At 35.0% G+C, this 23,074-nt stretch overlaps 1 protein-coding gene across 1 annotated transcript; it reads left to right on the top strand.

Moving 5' to 3' along the window:
- Positions 1-12,042: 12,042 nt before the first annotated feature.
- On the top strand, positions 12,043-22,063 carry DBR1 (debranching RNA lariats 1). Its single transcript, XM_012544606.1, has 9 exons — positions 12,043-12,110; positions 13,092-13,665; positions 14,618-14,742; positions 15,703-15,783; positions 16,118-16,203; positions 16,924-17,148; positions 18,379-18,456; positions 19,872-20,017; positions 21,287-22,063. The coding sequence occupies exons 2-9, from the start codon at positions 13,469-13,471 to the stop codon at positions 21,981-21,983; spliced, it is 1,635 nt and encodes a 544-aa protein (XP_012400060.1). The 5' UTR covers positions 12,043-12,110; positions 13,092-13,468; the 3' UTR covers positions 21,984-22,063.
- The last annotated feature ends 1,011 nt before the right edge of the window (positions 22,064-23,074 follow it).

Below are 23,074 nucleotides of genomic sequence, written 5' to 3'. Positions count from 1 at the left end.
TTAAGAATTATTGTACTACCTAAATACTGTCATCAAAGAAAAAAAGCCTAGATATTATATTTCAAGTAATTATCAAACCAAACTGCCCTGATAATTAGAAACAAAGAATAAAATAGAAATTGAAAGAGATCCCAAAATGAAAACTCCTAGAAATATTATAGCTAAATTTCAAAGCTCCTGAGTAACAGAAAAAATACTGCAAGAAGCCAGAAAGAAATCATTCAGATATCGTGAAGCCACAGTCAGGCTCACACAAGATTTAGCAGACCCCACATTAAGTGAGCAGAGGGATTAGAATATGAAATTCTTGAAAGTAAAGGGGCTAAGATTATAACAAAGAATCATCTACCCAGTCAAACTGAGTATAATCCTTCAAGGGAAAGGTAGATATTTAATGAAACAGAAGAGACATGAAGGAAAAGACAAGAACTGAATAGAAAATTTGATATTCAAATGCAAAAGAAGCATAGAGAAGTAAACATGAAAGAGAAATCAAAAAAGACTTAATAAGATTAAACTATTTACATTCCTATATGGGAAATTGATACATACAATCCTGTGGATTTTATCACTATAAGTGCAGTTAGGGCTTTATATAGGCAAAGGGCAGAAGAATGGGTCTATTATGTTGAAATGATGTTTTAAAATGAAGGCATGAGAAAAAGAAATGCCACAAGAGGGGGTAGGGAGGGAAGAATGGAGAATATTATGTCACATAAAAGAGACATATGAAGAAGAGCTTTTACACTGAAGGGGAAATAGGGAAGAATGCTTGAACCTCGCTTTCATCAAAATTATTTAAAAAATGAAAGAATTATTTGGGTATAGAAATTTATCAAAAAAAAAAAAAGTAGGCAGGGAAGAAGATTAAAAAAAGGGAAGGAGAGGACCCATAAAATGGAGGGTGGATTAGGGGAGGCAGTAGTAAGAGGAATTAATTTATAATTTAGACTTGAAAATCATTTTGAATTTCAACAAATTTAAAATTTGAGTATTCATTTGAACTGACACCTTTCATGCTGAGTATAAGTGTCCTTTAGGACAGCAGTAAAAAATCTCTTCACTGTTTTCACATATCTATTAATATCACTTGGGGTAAGATAATTGTTTGGGTTGTTGTCCACTTTCCAACATATTGGAAAAGTCTAGTCAGTTTATAGCTATTACTGTGAATTTTGACTAATGTCTCGTACAGGAGAGGAACTAAGAGAATTAATCTTAATTCTAGCAAATATAGATGACTAGTAAGAAAATACAGTAGCCCTGAGTCACACTTGAAATAACATTCTTTCTTTAAAAATCACAGAATTAGAAAAAAACAATGAGAACAATGAAATATTTGTGTGTGCCATGAAATCCAGCACTCAACTGACAGAACCATATATAAATAGGGAAACCAGCATGATTTCATATGGTCATAGTCTCAGTCTGCTTAGTCAGTCAAGTATCAGTAGAAAGACACATATAACCACTGCTGTCACAAAATGAAATCATATCAATTATTGTTTATCTCAAGTAATTCATATATCAAAGTAATTTTGTTTACACTAATAAAATGCTAGTCTTTGTTACAGATTTTCCCCTATTGTTTTTATATATCCTATTTTAAGTTCTTTAAGTTTACTTAAATTGTGAATTGGTCTTATCTAGCTACATGAAAGCAAAGGAAGAATGTGTTGATCCGGGTATTGGAGGTACAGATATAGTTAGAAGTAGCTTTCATTCATAAGAAAAGGAAGTATCAGAAAACTAATTGCAGTTATTTTTTTTTTAACCATGAAATTTACTCTGAGTAGGGGATCAGTGGAGTCCCTATATCCTTCAAATTGATGAGTTAGAATCTGAAGAGAATTCACATGATCTTCTCTAAAAATAAGAGAATAATATATATGCAAAAAATTACTAGAGAATTTGAAAATATAAATGAATATATCCCAAAGCAAAATTAATAAATTGAAAGACAGAAATACATACTCAGAAAAAATATTTCAAAGAAACATATATGAAAATGACTATTTAAAAGAGTGATGAAAAATATCAAAATTACTAGAATTTTTAAAAATATCAAAGAAGAAAACTATCTAATATATTTTAGGAAACTGGGAAGTATAATTTTGTGAAATCCAAAAGCAAGCAACCTCCTATAAATAAAAAGAATCCACAGTACTCCTATGTGAAGAAACTTGAACTTTAGCTTATGCAGATATAACTAGTGTACCTTAACTGACTTTCAAATCCAGTTAGGTGAACTCCTCTCACCCAAGGGTACTCTGAAAGTTTTGGAGCTATCTTTTTCTAATATTAGCAGCTTAGTCATCCACTGTCACATTCTCCACTGTTAACAGCCCATTCCATTTAATCGCTTAACTGGAATATTTGCTTTGATGGTATAGCATTAAAAAGTACAAACATTTCCTCACACATCCTCAAAGGCAAACTTACCCCTTTATGTAATGTTCTTCTCTAAAATATAATTTCTCTGGGAGCAGGTTTCTTAGGGAGCTTTTGGGAACAACCTTCCTTTCAGTTCAGAATGATAATCACTTCAAATGTAGCCAGGAGTTAAAGTCTAGATCCTTTATTGTCTCCTTCAAAATAGCCTGGTTAGCTTTCTTAGAAGCCTATCTCTCTCCTTAGTTCTGAGAGCTCTTGCCGCTAGTCCATTGTCTCTTCCAATTTCAGCTTCTCTTCCTCCAAATCTCCACCCAGCAGAAAGATGGAAGTTGGAATGAATCTGACTCCACCTCTGAGACAGTGCGCTTGTGGATTTCTGTCTTCCCTCATTCTGCCTGACTTGTGAATCTCCTCGACTGAATCCTGGCTCTGAATCTCCCAAAGTGCATCCTAGTTGAGGCTTCTAGCTTATATAAGCTCTCTTAAAGGTGTGAAAGGTGTGAATTCTAATAAGTACTAAGTACATAATCATTGTGTCTATCAATTCCAGTGGCTTAGCACCTTGTTTCAAGTTCTGGCCCATAACACCTATATACTTCAATCTCTGATAATAGTGGCCTCATGCTTAGCATAATTTCTATATAGCATTAGTCCCATCAAGTTCTTATACCTAGTATGCTATGACTGCTGCATGAGTACTTGTCTCTGCTTTTGCTAGACCAGATCTCAACAATTACTCCTGAAGGTCACTCCTTCCTCCCTGAGGAATTGATGTTGTGATGACTGCAACATTTTATTCTGATATTGGGACACCAGGATGTCCAGTTCATTCCTCTTATCTATAGATAATCACAATCCATTTGCTTAAACATAAAGGAACAAATTAAAAGCCAAAAGATTAAGATCTATTTTCATGGAACCACAAAGCCTTAGGGGGAAAAGATCCAGGCTTCTTCCCTTAAAACAGTGTTTCTTATCAGACTCGTCAGGGAAGAGATCCAACAAGAGAAGAGAGCAAAAGATAGTACCCTATGTTTACTGAGCTTTTTGAGAATTCCTTCCTCCAGTTTCATCTATGCAGATAATTGAAAGGTTCCTATTCACCTTGTGGTTAGCAAATTCAAGATAATTACAAAATAGCTAAGCATGTTCCATAGTTTCTCCAATATATATCATCATGACTCTCCAGTAAACAGGTTACTGAGTCTCTATGCATATGTTCTGTTCCCTTATGTCCACCATCATAAAGTGGACATAGGTCTTACAGATCTAAGAATTATGTTTGAAAGTAAAAGATAGATAATAGTTAAGCAAGTAAAAGACATGTAATTATAGTTAAGAGCTATAAAGTTCTAAAATAATTCATGTGTTAAGACAACACTTCAAAAACCCTTTAGAATTAAGTTGTAGGGAGATACTAGAGAGTCGAGTACTTAGAACAATACATGTTTTTCATATGTGATTAATTAGCTTTTAATTTAAGAACTTTTATAGTATAATATAAGTAATCACAGTATTTTTGGTAAAATGTCTGAATTAAACAGTTGTGTTTTGGGGAAAAGATAGGATGGCAAAAAGACATATGAGTGCATTATGTAAAGCGTATTTATATAAACAAAGGAAAAGCAGAAAGAAGGGCAAGAATAGACAGATGACAAATCCAAGATGAAATTCTTAATGCTTTAAAAAATGGTGGGACTTCTGGACAGTATGGCTGAGAAATGCAGGCATATTCCTTAACTTCCTTAGTTCTCCATATCTAAAGCCAAACAACCTAACCTAACAAAACCTAAAATACTCCAACAAAAATCTAAAATATGCACTAGACCAAATAAATATCATGGAATACTGTAAGGGTTAAAAAGCCTCTAGAAGCAAGGAATGCTGCTCAAGGAATGTGGGAGAACTTGAGGGATGAGAGGTCCTGAGGTGCAAAATATAATATGTGACTTCTTCCCAAAATGCACCAAAAAATCAGTAATGCCGAATATAAAAATAGAGAACATCCACCAAGAGAGGGCTAATATAGGCAAACAAGCTGGTAACATCTCATCTCAATTAGCTACTTGTAAATTGCAAGGCTTTATATCTAGAAGCAGTAATAATGAAGGACTCCCCAAGAAATACTCACCATAGTCATAATCCCCAGAGTTGTCAGAATTGCAAAATGGAAATCTTGGAAGCCACCAGTAGTGTCAGTAATCACTGCTATGAGCTCATTTTGAGACAGCTCAGGTATTCAGGGAATTTAAGGCACTTAGAAATGCCATAATGAGCCTTGAACACCCTATACTCTGAACCTCAAAAACATGGGAGTGCCTAATCCTTGAAGTGAGGGGTTAGAGCATAAACTCAAGTGACTCATGGTAATATCACAAAAGGTTGACCATTCCATCTGAAAGTGCAATAAAGGTTAAAGTCTGGTTTCCCAAATTCAATAATTCAAGTACTAAAGCTAGAGAATTGGGTAAGCCACAGAAGACATAAACAAACATAAAATATCATTGTATTTCTCAAATTTATAACAAAATATCCAACCTAGAAAGGAGTTTACTTTATAACAAAGACTCAAAGTGAAAAAAAAGAAAAAGAATGACACCATGAATACCTTGAAGAAATGAAGCCAGAGATGAAAAAAAATGAAATAATACACAATTTTATGGTAATTAATCTGACAATCCAAGCAAGATGGGTGAATACTTAAAAATATAAAAATTTCAAATTAATAGAAGATGAAGTAGAATACTTAAATAACTCCCTCTTAGAAAAAAAATGAACAAGCTATAAATTAATTCCCTAAGGGAAAAATTTCCAAGATCAGATGGATTCAAAAGTGACTTCTATGAAAGATTTATAGAACAATTTAAATACTATATAAATTATTTGGAAAAATTTGCAATGAAAGAGTCTACCAAATTCCTTTCACAACACAAACATGATGCTGATATCTAAACCACGAAGAACAAAAACAGAGAAAAAAAATTATAGAACAATTTTCCAAATGAATATTGATACAAAACTTTAAGTAAACTACTAGCAAGGAGATTACAGTAATGTATCATTAGGATTATACACTTTATCTAGTTGGGATTTATATCAGAAATGTAGGACTGGTTTAATAAAAGGAAAACTATTAGCATTATTGGCATTTCAATAACAAGTGATCCTGGAAAAACACCAGGTATGGAAAAGGGAAGTGATGTACTTTCTAAGCTTTATAACAATCTAATTGCAGTGTGCAAAAACAAATCCAAAATGAGGATGTAGTTGAAGTACTTAATAAGATTTGTTACATTCAACAAACAATAGGAAGTACACTCTACAAGTGAGAGTTATAGATAGCTGAGATTGTACTCTATAGAAAATGAATTTATCTACAAACCTAATCTTACTCTCATAGAGACTGAGGTGGTATGGAGTTGAGGTTATGCTTCCCATACATTGTAGAGTAAATTTGTATATTTGAAATTATACTTTTGAAGTAAATATTTGTTTATAAAAGCTAATCTGACTTGTCATTAAATGGAACTTCATGTAGAGGATCCATCTCTTACAACTAGGGAACATCATCAGTGGGGACTAGAGTCATTGGCAAATAGCCTTAAGCATCCCCAATTTCCTTTAATGGTACCTAAGATACTTGGAGATGGGCATGAAACATAACTTCTCTTCTGGCAGTAGGGGTTAGGATAGTCATAGCTACATATGTTTTGCTTATAGTAAGTATATTCTGTCCTTGTTATCCTGGAGTGAGGCTAGTTAATTCTCTTCCTCAAGGTTCTAGGGGTGACAGGAGGTTTCGCTTCTCTGATGCTATCAGTTTGATTCTCTAAAAGTAAAAGTTAGCATTTACATAATGTTCTAAGGTTTGCAAGGTGTGTTACAAATATTATTTCATTTTATCTTCACAACAATCTTAGGAGAAAGGTGCTGTTAAAATCCTCATTTTATAACAGAGGAACCTGAGACAGATAGAGTTTAAGTGATTTACTTTTCTGGATTTGAACTCAAGTTTTCTTGCCTCTGAGTCCAGCACTCTATTCATTTCCATATCTACCTGAATCCAAGAAAACATTGGTTGTATCTTCTGTTATGCCCGAGTTCTGCTTAACTACCTAAAATCAATTAGTTACAAAGGTATATTTATTTCAAAAATAAAAGCACAAATATTTTCCCCAGTAACTTGGGGATACCCTGCTCTACACCATTTTGATCTCTAGAGAAAGTAGATGGAAATATAGTTCAGTTCTTAAAAAGGACCAATCTCATCAAGTGTATGTTTAGAGGCTGACAAATGATTCTTAATTTCAGCAATAGATGTATTCAGAAACCATAGGTTTCTTGGAATATTAATTATAAACTAGCTACACAGCCAGCATGGATTCAGATACTTGAAATCTATGACATGGGAAAGCTTCCAGAGGATCATTGACTTTTCAAAACTAACAAGGTTGTAGCCTCTGATTCTTTCACCTAAAATAGGAAAGAAGAAATATAGAGGCAAAGATGAATGCGTTTCACAGGTCTACATTCAGGCCTCAGTGGATACAGCCCAATGCCTTTCCTTTTACAAAAATATCTTTCACTATGTACTGTCAGTGAAGGAGTCAAACTAAGAACAGAGATCTATTAGATTCATTATTCAAAGAGAATTGGTTAATACTCTGATCAGCTAATACTTTCCAAATGCTTCTGCAGTCAATAAATGAGCATCCTCTTCATCATGTGACTAACCAAAATCAATTACAAAATATCTATACATATTCCAATGTTTCTTCAAGGCCTTTCCAGTATATAGAGCATTGGACCTGGAGTCAGGAAGACCTAAATCCAAATCATATCTCAGATACTTACTGAGTGATACTGGGAGATTCACTTAATTTGTCTGTCTCAATTTCTTCATCTATAAAATGAGAATAATAATAATATCCCTACCTCCCAGCTTGCTGTGAAGATCAAATGAAAGAGTACTATTAAGTGCTTTGCAATCTTTAATGTATTATACAAATGCTTCATATTGTTGTTATTATCATTCCATTTTACTTATCCCGATTCTTCTGGGACTTGGATTTCTAGCTTTCTCCACATGGGGAACTGTTAAAGATGTTCTACAGAGGTATCAATTCCTGTTACATATGTGTGTATATTGTTCCCCACATGAGAGTGTAAGTTCTTTGATGACAGATACTGTTTTGTTTTTATGTTTGCATCGCCAATGCCTAGTACAATGCATGCCACACAGTAGATGCCTCATAAATGCTTGTTGGTTCATCAATAGCTGTAAAGAAAACTTTTTTTTCCAGAAGATATTTTTATTTTATTCATTTATTTTTAAAATTATAGCTTTTTATTGACAGAATGTATGCATGGGTAATTTTTTTTTTTTTTACAACATTGTACCTGGCACTCACTTCTGTTCCAACTTTTCCCTTCCCTCCCTCCACCGCCTCCCTTAGATGGCAGGCAGTCTTATGCATGTTAAATATGTTAAAGTATATCCTAGGTACGATATATATGTACAGATCCATACAGTTCTCTTGTTGCACAAGAATTGGATTCAGAAGGTAAAAATAACCTGGGAAGAAAAACAAAAATGTAAGTAGTCCACATTCATTTCCCAATGTTCCTTCTCTGGGTATAGCTGGTTCTGTCCATCATTGATCAATTGGAATCAGAATACATCCTCATATTTCAGAAAGGCCTGGAGAGACTTACATGAACTGATGCTGAGTGAAATGATCAGGACCAGGAGATCATTATATACTTCAACAATAATACTATATGATGATCAATTCTGATGGATGTGGCCCTCTTCAACAATGAGATAAACCAAAGCAGCTCCAATAGAGCAGTAATGAATTGAACCAGCTACACCCAGTGAAAGAACTCTGGGAGATGACTATGAACCATCACATAGAATTCCCAATCCCTATATTTTTGTCCGCTTGCATTTTTGATTTCCTTCACACGCTAATAGTACACTATTTCAAATTCTGATTCTTTTTGTACAGCAAAATAACTGTTAGGACATGTATGCTTATATTGTATTTAATTTATACTTTAACATACTTAACATGTATTCATCAACCTGCCATTGCGGGGAGGGGATGGGGGGAAAGGGGAAAAATTGGAACAAAAGGTTTGGCAATTGTCAATGCTGTAAAATTACCCATGCATAAAACTTGTAAATAAAAAGCTATTAAAAAAAAAAAGAATATATCCTCATACAGTATTGTTGTTGAAGTGTATAATGATCCCCTGGTTCTGCTCATTTCACTCAGCATCAGTTCATGTCTCTCCAAGCCTCTCTGTATTCTTTCTGCTGGTCATTTCTTACAGAACAATAATATTCCATAACATTCATATACCACAATTTACCCAACCATTTTCCAATTGATGGGCATCCATTTATTTTCCAATTTCTAGCCACTACAAAAAGGGCTGCCTTTTTGGCATATTTTGGCACATAGAGGTCTCTTTCTCTTCTTTAAGATCTTGAAGAGAACTTTTTACTCCTTGTAGTGCTATATGAGAATCAACTATTATTGTTGTTTTTATTAATTTATTGCTTTTTTTATTGCCCCACTCCATATTGCTTGAATAAATGTTTCTGTAATTCTATTACAAGCTATGTGTTTAAGTCTAAGAAAAATTCCAGTTTCCTGGATGAATGTCACCACTTGTCCTAAATCAAAGAGAACCAAAAGTGAAATGATGCTTACAAAGAATGGGGTTCTGATGTGTTAGAACCAGCAAATCACACACACCTCATTTACTATTCCTTCTTGCATTAGGGAGTGATTTTTATGGCCTTTTCCTGTATTTCAAGGGTTGGAAACATATCTTCATTTATTATAATATTTATGCTAGTTATGATTTTGCTTAGCTTAGCCTCCCTCACTGAATTCTCTGAAGAGAAATGTATTTTTCCCATATGGGGAAATAGAGTGGACTGGAGAGTTGAACAATAGTTGCCCAATTGACGCCACCTCACAAGGTGACTTGGACAACTATCCCACTAAAGCAATTTCTCTATTGGAGAGAGAACTTCAATATGACTTTAGTTTGTTGGATGACTACATGCTAAGAATGAATGGATGATGAGACAGTCAATGAAGAACTGGGGGAAATGGAAACAGTGCTTCATTTAGCATTCCTCACTGCTTCCTGAAATCAAAATGAGACATAATATTTTTAATACTACTTTTGAGATCTCAGCCAACTCTTAGGAATGATAGAGTTAGAGAATCGGGTCATAGAATTATAGAATCAGAACTAAGAGGCACCTTAGAAATCATCTGTTCCAATCCCTTAACTTAATAGATGAGTAAACTGAGGACCAGATGGGCTTAGAGATTTGTCCAAGGTCACACAGGTAATAAGGGTGTAGAGCTAAAATATAAACTCCAGTTTGACTCTAAATCCAGTGTTCTTTCCACTGCATCATGCTGGATAGGAGGCTGCTAAGAGAAGGAAATGATATCCAAAAAAGAATAGAACATATCTTCCAAATAAATATACTTAGAGATTATAAATAGACCTGGTTTAGCAGCACTAGGTAAGTTACTGACCTCATATATAAAAGAGAGATTAGGGTGATTCCACAAAAGCATATTTTATTTGAGTTACCACAAAAAGCAATCTTTCCAAATAAAACTCTGAGTATGGATGGGGTTCCTACCTGAGATTTTCTAAAAAGACCCAGAACTAATATGACAGAGCAACAGTACTGAAAATCTTTGACTCCCATCCATCAATAGTGCTATATTTTGAGCTGTCATCATATACGTCCTAATTTGATATATAACTTGAAAAAGGATTACACTCAAGATTAAGAATGGTGTTTTGGAGGATTCTCTTTGTGAAGCTCATATTGTAGTATACAAAAGATTAGACTTTATGGTCAGTTAATGTCCTCATAGCTATCTTAACCTGGCCAAATTTTTCTCAGGCAGAAAAGTGTGTATACAGGGGATTCCTAAAATATACTCTCATCCTGGGCCAGCACAAGTCACTTTGACTTTTGTCTTGTCACTGGACTATGATGATGCTGGAGGGAAGAATGAGACTGATGACTTTGTACAACTCTGCCTCACAAGTAAAGAAAGGCATCATTACCCCCAGCTTCTGCCTCAGCTGACATCATTCTATATGAGGAGAAGGAAATAAATATTTACTATGTGTCAGGCACTGTGCTATAAATAGTATCTCAAATGATCCTTAAGAGATAGGTGGTATTCTTCCCCATTTTATAAATGAGGAAAGTAAACAGAAGTTAGGTACCTTGCCCAGCATCATACAGCTAGTAAGTGACTAAGGCCATATTTAAATTCGGATCTTCATAACTCCATGCCTAATAATGTTCTCTCCCCTGTACCTAACTATCAATACAAAGAATTTTAGTCATACTTTAAAACAAGAAGTACTCTCATCTCTGTGGGCCTGTCATTTTCCAAATCTAGGCAATGGAATCTCAATACCTTTTACTTCTACACTTCTACTATAAGATAGCATTAGAAAAATTCCCTCTGCTCCTGGGAGCAGAGACCAATTACGAGATTACTGCAATAATCCAGGTGATCAGCAAAGAGGCCCTAATTGGTAAAGGGGAGAAAAGAGAACAGATGCAAGAAATATTGTAGAGTTAGAATTAAGGAGACTTGACAATTGATTGGATTTTGGGGGTGAGAGAAAACCAAGAGTAGAATATGGCTCCAAGTTTACAAACTTATATGATTAGGACAGTGGCATTCCTCAAAGGAAATAGAGAAGTTAGGAGTTCTGGGTTTAGGAGGAAAAATAATTATTCAAGTTTGTTGAGCTTGAGGTGCCTATAGGGTATCAAGACCATCTCTCCTTAAACCCTTGAAAGTCTAAACTTTCTTTTGAGTCTGCCATCACTTGGTTGGACAGGCAGCTGATGATGGAGGAAAGAGACAAATAATGCAAATGCAGATTTGGGAGTCATCTTGATTATGATATCACCATGAGACAATAGATAGAAATAGTAGAGGGCTCAGGACAGATTATATGTAAAAAGAACAACACATGAAAAATAATCTAGGAAAGAATATGGGCAGGATCAGATTTAGTAGATAATGCTACAGAGAAGTCAAGAAAGATGAATACAGAAAAGATAACATCAGATTTTGAAATCAATAGATTATTGGTAACTTTAGAAAAAGCAGTTCCAGTTGAACAGTGAGGTTTAAACCTATAAAGGATTGTGAAGTTAATGAGAGATCATTGGGGGAAATAAATGTAGATGTTTTTTCTTAGGAGTTTGACTATGAGAAGGATATTTATTAAGCAATTACCACGTGGTAGGTACTGTGCTAAACTGTAGAGATACACATGTAATCAAGACAAGTGATGTTATGGGCCAGAACTTGAAACAAGGTACTAAGTCAGTGCAATTGATAGAGAACAATAGTTATCTAACTTAGCATGGTTTGGTATGATTGACTTAATCCTACAAGGAGATGTTATGGGCCAGAACAAGATACTAAGTGGAAGTGAGGAGACAATGGTTAAATTTTGTTTAGCACTGATTTAATCTTACAACAAATAATGGTTTCCTAGTGACATAATGACTGATGTATACTCAGTGTGGAGTATATAAGCAAGAAGCTTTCAGGGCCAGAGAAGACAAGCACACTAGAAGCTCTCGGAGCCTCAGCCAGGAGTCAGTCGGGGAGATTCAGAAGCCAGAGAAGGTAGGTGAGAACTCAAGCCCAAGGAACCAAGGAGAGAGATAGGACTCCAAAACCAAACCAAACCAAAACAAACAAACAAACAAACAAACAAAAAAACTAGCTGAACCCCAAGTGAAAGAGACAAGACTTTGAAGGAGACAATAAAAGATTTGGACTTTAATCCCTAGCTCCATTTGGGGTGATTACTGAACTGAAAGGACAGCTGTCTCCAGAGACCCCACGAGAACCCCAATAATAGAATATTACATTTTAGAGAAGAATATTACATATATGTGATCTTTTAATCAGAATAAAGTCCTGTCCTCAAAGAGCTTCAAAGGAGAGAAAACAATGTTTAAAGTGAAAATGGAATGGATTTGGGGATGGCCCTGGAACTAAGAAAGCTCACTGATAAGAGATAATATAACTGGGTATAGTGATAAGAGATAATATAACTGGGTATAGCATTCAAGTTTAACATGAAAAGAAGACATGGATGATCAAGTGCTATGGTTTGGAGCTAGGGAGCAAGGAAGAGAGCAGAGATGTAGGAAGATAACTTAAAATGATGGCAGACTCGGGAGAAAATTTATGCTTTCAAAGATTTAAGGGGAGATGGTGTCTCTTAGTTTCATGATGACTTGTCCTCATAAGTTTTCCAAGTATAAGCACTACTTCTCCCCTCTGGAAGGTGATATTAAATATTGTTCTCTTTATTGTTTTGCTTAACTGGCTTATTACAAGAAATTTTTTTTTCTCTTGCCCCCCAATGGGATAGAGTTGGAAGGCAAATATGTTTGTTAACTTTTAGATAATTAGAATGGTGGTGATGGATGATGGTGATGGGGCTACTAGGATGTAGAATGTTGCGTGAGCTTTCAGAGGTCACTATTTTCTTAGTTTCACTTGATAGAAAACATTTCTCATGAAATGGAAGTAAACTGAAATGTATGTTATGTAAAAGAAAAAACTCGGTAAATAAAACTTTTTTTTGTTTTTTAGTCATCAAGGTTTTATTTGCCCTGCTTCTGCATTAAACGAAAGGGACATCACAAATGCTACACGTGGTTTTCCTGCAAGTCAGACCAGGACTTGCCACTGGCCAGGCACCTGTCAACTCTCGCGAGCGGAGTTCTCACTTCATTGCGAGAGTTGACGAGCCGGAAGTACTGGAGCTTTTGTAGCGAGGAGATGCGCCACTTCCGCTCAAATTTGACTGGAACCGGAGGAAGGCGGGAGAAGCCCTGCTGCTGTCGGGTCGCCCCGGGCCGGAGTGGGCATCTGGCAGTAGCCTCTCCTCCGGTGTGGTGGAGGCCGTCTCTGACGCGGGGCTTGGTTGCTGGGCTGGAGGGCGGGGATCTCAAGTTCGGGCCGGCAAGATGCGAGTGGCCGTGACCGGCTGCTGTCATGGAGAGCTGGACAAGATCTACGAAACGCTGGCGCTGGCGGAGCGGCGGGGCGGGGGCCCGGCGGACCTGCTGCTGTGCTGCGGCGACTTCCAGGCGGTGCGGAACGAGGCTGACCTCCGCTGCATGGCCGTGCCCCCCAAGTACCGGCACATGCAGACTTTCTACAGGTTAAGTCGGCACCCTTCATGGTGCTTTTTCCTGAACTTCCACCCCCTCTTTCCATCCCCTGTACACTCCCTGCCTCGCTCCTTCCCTTTCCCCTCCTCCTGTCTTCCTCCCGACGCTCTCCCAACCTCTTTTCCCGGAGCAATTCCTGAGCTTTTCCGTCTTCCTCTTACCCCAAGTTGCAAGTCAAATCTTTGTGGCCAATGAAAGGGGAATGAGTAGATGTAATGACTTATGCATCAATCTCAGAGTGTCAAGGTCCTTTTTCCGACTAAGCTATAGGGTGCCTTCGTAATCAGAAAGTTCCCACTTTTGGTACTGTCTTTTGCCTCATTTTGTATCTCTAGAGCTTAGCACAGAGCACATAGTAGGCACTTGATAAATGTTTGTATTGAGTTAAATGGTTGGACTACCCCGGGGCGAATGACTTAACCTCATTGAGACTCAATTTCTTTAACTGTAAAATGTGGTCAATGATAGCATCCAGTTTATTGGGTTATTTTAGGATTAGAGGGCCATGTAAACTTGAGTTCTTTATTTTACCAAGCAAATCTTAATTACGTTATATATGCTAATCACTTGGATTGTAAAGTGCCTATTTCTGTGTGTACTCTTTAATTTAACAAGTATTTAAGTACTTTGTATGTTCGGATTTGTAAAAAGAAAAACAAAAAAGTGCTCTGGCTCCCTAGAGTTTAGATTAATTTCTCCTTATCCTTAATGCAGATTAAAATATCCTCAAAAAATACTTCCCATACTTTTCCTAATTTCATACTCCAGGATGACCTGTTTTTCATGTGTTATTGCTTAAGGAATGTTTGAATTGTGTTGCCATTATGGAAAATTTTGTAGTGTATTGGATGCATATACATGCACTCTGACATTTAACAATGTCAATAACCTGACAGTATGGAGTTGTATAATGTAATTGACAAATGTATACTTGCGTCCTAGGTATTACTCTGGTGAGAAGAAAGCTCCTGTTCTTACAATCTTCATTGGAGGGAATCATGAAGCCTCCAATCACTTGCAAGAGCTACCTTATGGTGGCTGGGTGGCCCCAAACATATATTATCTAGGTATTTGCTCTTTGTTTTTTATTATGTGAAGTGGTGGGAGATATGTATGTATCTTTATATGTACCCTTAGACAAATTCAAATTCAAAGAAAATCTGTATTCAATGGGTGATAGTTACCATCTAGGCAGTGGGACCTAAGGTTATGGATTCAAAAATAAAAGGGTTAAAACTTTGTATGGGCAAGAACACATTTACATGTTTTCTCATATGGTAAGGAGATTAGGAATCTAACTGGTGTTTTTAGGTTGATTCATTTATTTTTTTGTAAAGTTAAGTCATATTTTGACTGGAAGAGATCTGCCACTTAATAACTGTCAATGTCCTTAATTTCCTTATCTATAAAATAGGAATAATAGTTGGGTGGTCTTATCTTGTAGGATTTTTTTGAAAGTAAAATGAAATCATGTATTCACAAGCTTGCTTTTGCTAAATAAGTAAAGGATGATAATTTTCTCAAGTAAATTTCCTGAAGGACAGTACCTTATTTTTTTCTCTCCCTGATAGCCCAGCTGGTAAATAGGTGTTGCTTGATCCATTAGTTTTGGTGTTATAGAGCCCTAAGATAAATCAATTTTAATGAGAATTCCTTAGAAGGCATCCTTTCTTTTTCTTTCATATAAACCCCAAAAGTTTTGTATTAGGCAAGTCCTTATTTTGAGCATCAACCTATGCCAAGATAAAGACCTTGGGAATTTTATGAAATTATGAAATTTTTATTTATCAGCATATCTTGGTAATGATTTGCCTCATGTTTTCATTATTGTTGCTTATTGCTTTTCATTTTAAAACTTATTTAGGGTAATTTTCTGAGAATAAAATTCTGAGAATTAAGCTAATTTTTGTGAATTTACACACAACACAAACATAATTAGCTCATTTATTTATAACTTTGAGGTCATATTTCTTATGTGTGTAATATTGAAATACATGGGGATTTTATTTGCATGTATAATTTTTCAGGATATGCTGGAGTGGTTAAATTCCGTGGTGTAAGAATTGGTGGGATTTCTGGTATCTTCAAATCTCATGACTACCGCAAAGGTAATATGACTTCCAAAATGCCACATAGAAACTTATAGGTAATATAGCATATTTCCTTGTTATATGAACTCTTAAAACTTTAAAACAAATAAATACAACATAATTGACAGATTTCACATCTTATCCCACAAATCAGTTAATTTTTTAATAGTACTTTTATAAGTCAAAAATGAATCTGTTGTTTGAAAAGTGCCAGAGTTCCAAAATATAAAAGCAAATGTACTGCTAGCAAACAATGGTGTGATGTGTTTTAGCATTTGTGAATTGTCTTGAACACTAGGAAAGTATATTATTCTGGTGATTTAAATGTAACTTATTTCACTATTAATTTCAGGACATTATGAGTGTCCTCCTTATGATCAAAACTCAGTAAGAAGTGTATACCATGTGAGAAATATTGAGGTCTTCAAATTAAAACAGGTATGGAAAAATGACACTAAAACAACCTTAGAAATCATTTTTATAAAAATTAAACTCCCTACAAATTTTTTAAATAATCATATTGGTGCAATGTTTCATAATGTAGAAAATCTATTTGCTTACTAGTATTCCTTTATGTTTTGTCTCTTCAATTCTACTGTTAATTACACCCTCCTTTTTTTCTGCCTATTCAAATCCAATCCAGTATTAACTTAGGTTTTTTCTTACCCCAAATGATGTTCTGTAGTAATTACTGTTTGTAACACTAATTGGTCAATTAATCCTACATTATTGAAACCTCATAATTTTGCTTTAAAATCTTAATTTAAGTCTTGTGAATTTTTACACACATAATTTGTTTCTTCTGCAGTTAGAATGTAAATTGCTGGTGGCAGATTCTTTATCTTAGACTTTTAATTGTCTGACATTTCCTAGCATGTGCTCAGTAAATGTATGGCAATGATAAACTTCTAAAATACATACTACAAATTTGCACTAGAAGTTATGTGAAAAGCTGACTCAGACTCCTTAGAACAAAGATTTCTATTTGCTTTGAACAGTGACCATCTTAATGTTAGAGGGACGTGAGATCTTAATTTAAGCAGCAGTAGATAGAATGGCCATATTGTTATATGGCTAGGTGAGGAATTATAGAGGAGAAAATGAGCATCCTGATTTTTAGGTCACTAGATTACTTAAATGTTTTGTATTGTTTTACAGCTGAAACAACCTATTGATATTTTCTTGTCTCATGACTGGCCAAGAAGTATCTACCATTATGGCAATAAAAAGCAACTTCTTCAAACAAAATCCTTTTTTCGACAAGAAGTAGAAAACAACACATTAGGAAGTCCTGCTGCTTCAGAGCTTTTACATCATTTGAAACCTACTTATTGGTTCTCAGCACACCTTCATGTGAAGTTTGCAGCTTTCATGAAACATCAGGTAACGTTTATCAGATATGTAGTTACTATTGCAAATCTTACTTAGAAAGCCTTTTTAATGTCAGTATTAAAAGGGTTTTCCCTCATTAATACCACAGCTCTTTGAAGAGGAAACTTCACATTTTACTTCTTCAGACTCATTGAGAAGAAATAAATTGACCTAATACCTTGTTTCCTGGTGCCACTTTCTAGACTGATGAATTACATATACATTAATTATATACATTCTCTTGGCATGAAATTGATTTACTTATTGTTCTCTGTACACTATTATCTATTTCTTGCCTCCAAATCTTTACATAGGCTTCTGATCATACTTAAAATGTTCTCTCTTCTCACTTCTTCCTCTTGGAACTTATAGCTTGACTCAGGTGACACTTTGTTCAAGAAGACTTTTGTGATTCTCTAAGTTGTCATTCCCTCTCCCCCAGTTCCTTTTAATTACTTTGATAATATTTGATGTATATCTTCTTTACTTTTCTGTGAACATTTTCTGTCCCTTCAATAAAATGTAATCTCTTTGAGCCTGAAATTCTTCCTTTTGAATTTGTATCTCTAAAACCAGCACAGTGCCTGGCACAGAATAATTTTGATTTGGGTGGAGAATAGCAGTCACCAGCCTCACACTCTTCCAGAGCCATCTGTGTCCAGTGGTCAGATACAGAAGAGGATGAGTGGAGGTGACCCTGAATGCAGTGGGACATCTTTAAGCTATGATCTTTAACAGATCTTGGGCACATAATCATTCAGTGATTAAAGCTAAGAAAGGAATGAGTTAAAGAATGACCTTTTATACCTAATCAGACCATCACTTGTAACAGAATTTATGAGAGAGAAACAGTTCAGGGAAATTAGCTGACTAACACATCAGTGGACTCTGACATCACATGCAGTATTTCATACCCATAATGTCCTACCTCTCGAAAGAAAGTGCATTTTCTCAGCTCCTGTCCAGGGCCAAAATATAGTATGTAGTTTCATGTTTTTTTTTTGTTTATTTCTATCCATAATGTTGTAGACATTGTGCATTTCTAATTCTGCTTCATTCTGGATTAATTCATTATTAATTCACCTAAATATTAATGAGATTTATCTAAATTCTTGACATTCATCATTCATTGTAGCATAGAAATATCCTATTACATGTATGTATCATGGCTTATTTAGCTATTTCTAATTAATACCCACCTACCTGCTTTTTAGTAATTAAACCATAATTTTTGTTTTCTAGGCCAATGATGGACAGCTGCCAAAAGTAACCAAATTTTTAGCCTTAGACAAATGTCTGCCACACAGAGACTTCTTACAGGTAAAAATGAAATAATATGATTATCTTTTGTAATGTTCATATACTTACAATATAAAAAAGAATTTCATTCATTTATAAAGCTCCACGTTAATATTTCTGCAAGAATACATTTATGTCTGTCATATGTTGGAATCCTAGTGTCAACTCTACTTGAAACAAGGTGAAAACTCAAGGGTGATGTCAGAATCCTGGTGTTAGTTAACTCAATAGAATTAATATAGTGCTTATTGGTTCACACCTTAGAGCGAATCCTTGCAGGGTGATGGGTTGCTAATACTGATAGACAATAATGCTTGTGTTCACACCTCCCTTGAAGTTCTTAGGACCAGAGAGAACTCTGGGAGATAACCCATAATCCCTGCAAGGATTCGCTCTAAGGTATGAACCAACAAGCACTGTATCAATTCTATTGAGTTAACACCAGGACCTTGACATCACCCTTGAGTTTTCACCTTGTTTCAAGTTGAGTTGACACTAGGATTCCAACAGTCATAGAGTCAGAAGACTTGGAATCCTGTTTCTCATTCTTACTGGCTGTATGATTGTAGGCAAATCATAACTTCAGTTTATCTGAGTTTCAGTTTTCATATTTGTAAAACAGTTGTGTAACCTACTTTATGGTACTGTTGAAAAAGAAGAGTTTGTAAAAAAAATGTGCTATCTATAAATGTATGCGAATATAGGCTCATGTTTATATAGGTTTTGTTTAATCTTATTTCTTTTTTCCAAGTCTTGTTTTTACGTCACAGTTATTTCTGAATGTTCTCCTCTTTCCACCTCATATTGAGCTTTCCCTTGTAACAAAGAAAAAGACATTTAAATTTGACATCAACTATATCTAGATGGTTTTGTGGTGTTTTTTTGCATAATTCCAAATGGTTTTCTAGATTGGTTGGATTGATTCACAATTCTAGGAACAGTGTATTAGTGTTTCTAAAAGATGAAATAAAAAATTTGAACTTTTGGAGACAATGATGTGATAGAATAAATTCCAAAAAAAATTCTATTTGGAATCCTAGGTTTAGATATTTTGTTATTGCACTTATTTTAAAATACCATATACTATGATCAAGATCCTCTTCTGTAGGGAAGAGGCATAGGTGATTGAGAAGCTGGATAATTGAATTGGGAATTATAATTATTATAAAATTTTGGAAATTAGAATTGTTGTTTTAAATAGTCCTAAAATAAGATGTTGCTTTAGGTAGCCAGAATATTTTTTTAAACGTTAGATAATTATACTATGGTATAGTACATCTCTAGACTTTATTTCTTTTGGGTAGTTAATCCTGAGTCAGATCAGATCATTGTGTTCTTCTTGATAAATAGTTAAAAATAGAGAGCATATTATATTTAATGGTAATGGTGTCAAAGTGATTAGACTTTCCTAAAAGTAATCAATTTTTTTTACACAGATAATAGAAGTAGAGCATGACTCAAATGCACCCGACTGTTTGGAATATGATCTTGAATGGCTCAGTGTTCTAAAGGCTACTAATAGTCTTGTAAATGTGTCACGAGGCTTATGGAATATGCCAGAAAATAATGGCCTCCATGCAAAGTAAGTTAAATCAGATGCTATATTATTTTATTATTTTATATATGCTTATCTGTGTACATGACATACCCCTTTCCTCTCTATCCTATCCTTCCAGTAGATTATCAACCCCTTGAAGATTGGGCCTGGGCTTAGTCTTTTTATCCCCAGTACCTAACACATGTTAGGAACTTATATACTTATTAAATAGCCATGGTTTTTATTGAAAAGATTTTTTTCTTTCCTATATGTGCATAACTTAAAAGTCTAGAATGAGGGGAAATTGTTCTTGAATAATTCTCAAAATAAATTTTTTCTCACTGACTTAATGTAAACAAAAAATGCTAATGACATCATAGATCAAACTATCTTAAACAATGGGTTGAGAGCCTATATGAGGTCATGTAATTGAATGTAGGATTGTGAAAAAGTTGACAATAGTAAAATATTCTGCCAAGATTTAATTCTTTATGTAAAAATAAACAAGCACATCCAATTATTATGCAAATTTTTTCATCTTTAATAAATGATAAAATTACATATATATATATACACATATAATCAGTAAATGTTTGATTTATATACTTATATACCCAGAGTCATGTAAAAATTTCTTGGGCAACAAAGGGTACCTGAGTAGAAAAAGTTTTAGAAACTCTGATGTAGATACCATCTAAAAGGAAAGTTAGGAGCTTACCATCACATATATAGTTTTTTGTTTGTTTGTTTGTTTTTGCTGAGGCAATTCAGGTTAAGTGACTTGCCCAGGGTTACACAGCTAAGAAGTATTAGGTGTCTAAGGTTAAATTTGAACTCGGGTCCTCCTGACTTCAGGGCTGGTGCTCTATTCACAGCACCATCTAGCTGCCCCCACATATATGTTTTTAAAAGTCACTTGTAACTAAAGCATTCTAGAGGAAAGACTTTTCTTATTCTGGAATGACATGGGCTTGTCTATCATCAGTTAGAGATAGCTTTCTAGAATAAATTCTTCCATCTCTGCCTGTACCGCCATCAGTTGGCGTTTAGTGACTTGTCCAGGTCACAAAGCTAATAAATGTCAAGTATCTGAGGCCACATTTGAACTCATATCCTCTTGATTCAAGGGTGGGTGTTCTATACACTATATCACCCACTTGCCTCCAGAGTAAATTGTTTTTAAAATTATCTTAACAAAATTGAACTTATTTTCTATTCGTGAGCTGAAAATTGTTTTTTGAATTTCCTATTCTGTATTGTTTAATTTTAACCAAGATAAAAATAAATAATGCTTTTTCTCCCTAACATTTTTAGGTGGGATTATAGTGCAACAGAAGAAGCAATGAAAGAGATATTAGAAGAAATGAACCATGACCTCAAAGTTCCATGTAACTTCAGTGTGACAGCTATATGTTATGATCCCAACAAGCCCCAGAAGCACATGGAATTAGTTCATAGGATCAGTCCTCAGACCACAGAATTTTGTGCCCAACTTGGCCTCACTGATATTAATAATAGAATTCAACAGGTGATAGAAGAAAGTTCATTGCGTGGAGATTATGATGACGAAGTGGACAGTAATGGATCAGGAGAGGAACCAAGTGAATATAACACAGATAATTCTGTTCTGTCTTCCTCTATTAACCCAGAAGAAATAATGCTGGATGACGATGATGAGGGTGAAGATAGTATTACAGGTCTACCTGGTGATGTCAGTACTCCCTCAGTAGAGCCCTCGCTTGATCATCACCCTTCTGATTTTTCAACAAGCTTCTCTGACATTAGGATCTTACCAGATTCCATGGTAGTATCTTCTGATGATACAATGAATTCTACAAATGAACTGGAGAAATCTAGTGAAAATCAGGAATCAGAAGAAGGGAAGAATGTAAATGAGAGATCCATTAAAAGACTAAGTGATGAAACTGGAAATGGAAACCATTTACAAAAGAAAATTAAGAGAAGGAATCAAGCTATCTATTCTGCAGAGGATGACAGTAATGTAGAATGAAAGAAATGGGAGACTTTACATAAACTTTGTTTTATACAGAATAAATTGTAGTAAAATACAATCATTTTACTTTTTGTAGTGGATGTCATTAAATTTGACTCTTTGTATCTGGACTTAACTTTGGTCAGTGGAATCAATACATGAAATTTTAATATTTGTTTCTGGTTGAAGGGAGGCTAGGTGTGGTCTCTGTTTAACTTCTTGTATATTCCAGATTAAATTCATTTTTTCTAAACGCAAAAATATATGAATAATTTTTTTTTTTTTTGCTATCCTCAGCTTACTTTTAATAAACTTGAGCTGTGCAAAAATAAGTTTATTGTTTAAGTTGAAAAAGCATTAAGAAGAGTGTTGAGTTAAATTGAAGAAGTTAGATAATTTTTAGGGTGAACTCATGAATCTGAGAAACAAATATTAGACATAGAACTAAGGTATAATAAAAAGGGTACTGGATTTGCATTCAGGACTTGCTTGAGTAGATGTCCCACTTGTGAACAAGTTACTGTGAACAAATTATGTAGTGTCTCTTAGGCCATGTTCCCTCACCTATAAAATGAAGCTTTCACGTATACTATCTCAAGGTGGTAGTGGTGATGGTTGTTTTTTTTTTTTTTTTTTTTTGTTTTTTTTTACCTGAGGCAATTGGGGTTAAGTGACTTGCCCAGGATCACATAGTTAGGAAGTATTAACTGTCTGAGTCTAGATTTGAACTCGGACCCTCCTGACTTCAGGGCTGGTGCTCTATCCACTGCACCATCTACCTGCCCCTCAAGGTTGTTTTTGAAGAAAGCATTTCATAAACCTATAAATGTCTCTTAACTACTACTAATGGGGCCCCTATCTCTGCCTGCTGTATAATCTAAAATGCTCCTCCATTGTGCTGGAGGACAGTGCTATCTGACACTTACTACTTGGATCTTCTGTTCAGTGCTGGGCTAAGCATTGCTCTCTTTCTGGGAATATCTAGTAGGACTAGAGGATTAACTAAAAAACTAGTTGAAATAATAACAATCAAAGTTGTAGAATGTCAGGTAAGTCCAAGTTGTATAAATGTGATCTATTTCAGAGTTGAGGAAAGAGGGCTTAAAGAA

Source organism: Sarcophilus harrisii, chromosome 3 (genome assembly GCF_902635505.1).
Source record: "Sarcophilus harrisii chromosome 3, mSarHar1.11, whole genome shotgun sequence".
Lineage (NCBI taxonomy): Eukaryota > Metazoa > Chordata > Mammalia > Dasyuromorphia > Dasyuridae > Sarcophilus > Sarcophilus harrisii.
Note: the sequence above shows the minus strand (reverse complement) of the source record. Positions and strands in the feature narration are given on the sequence as shown.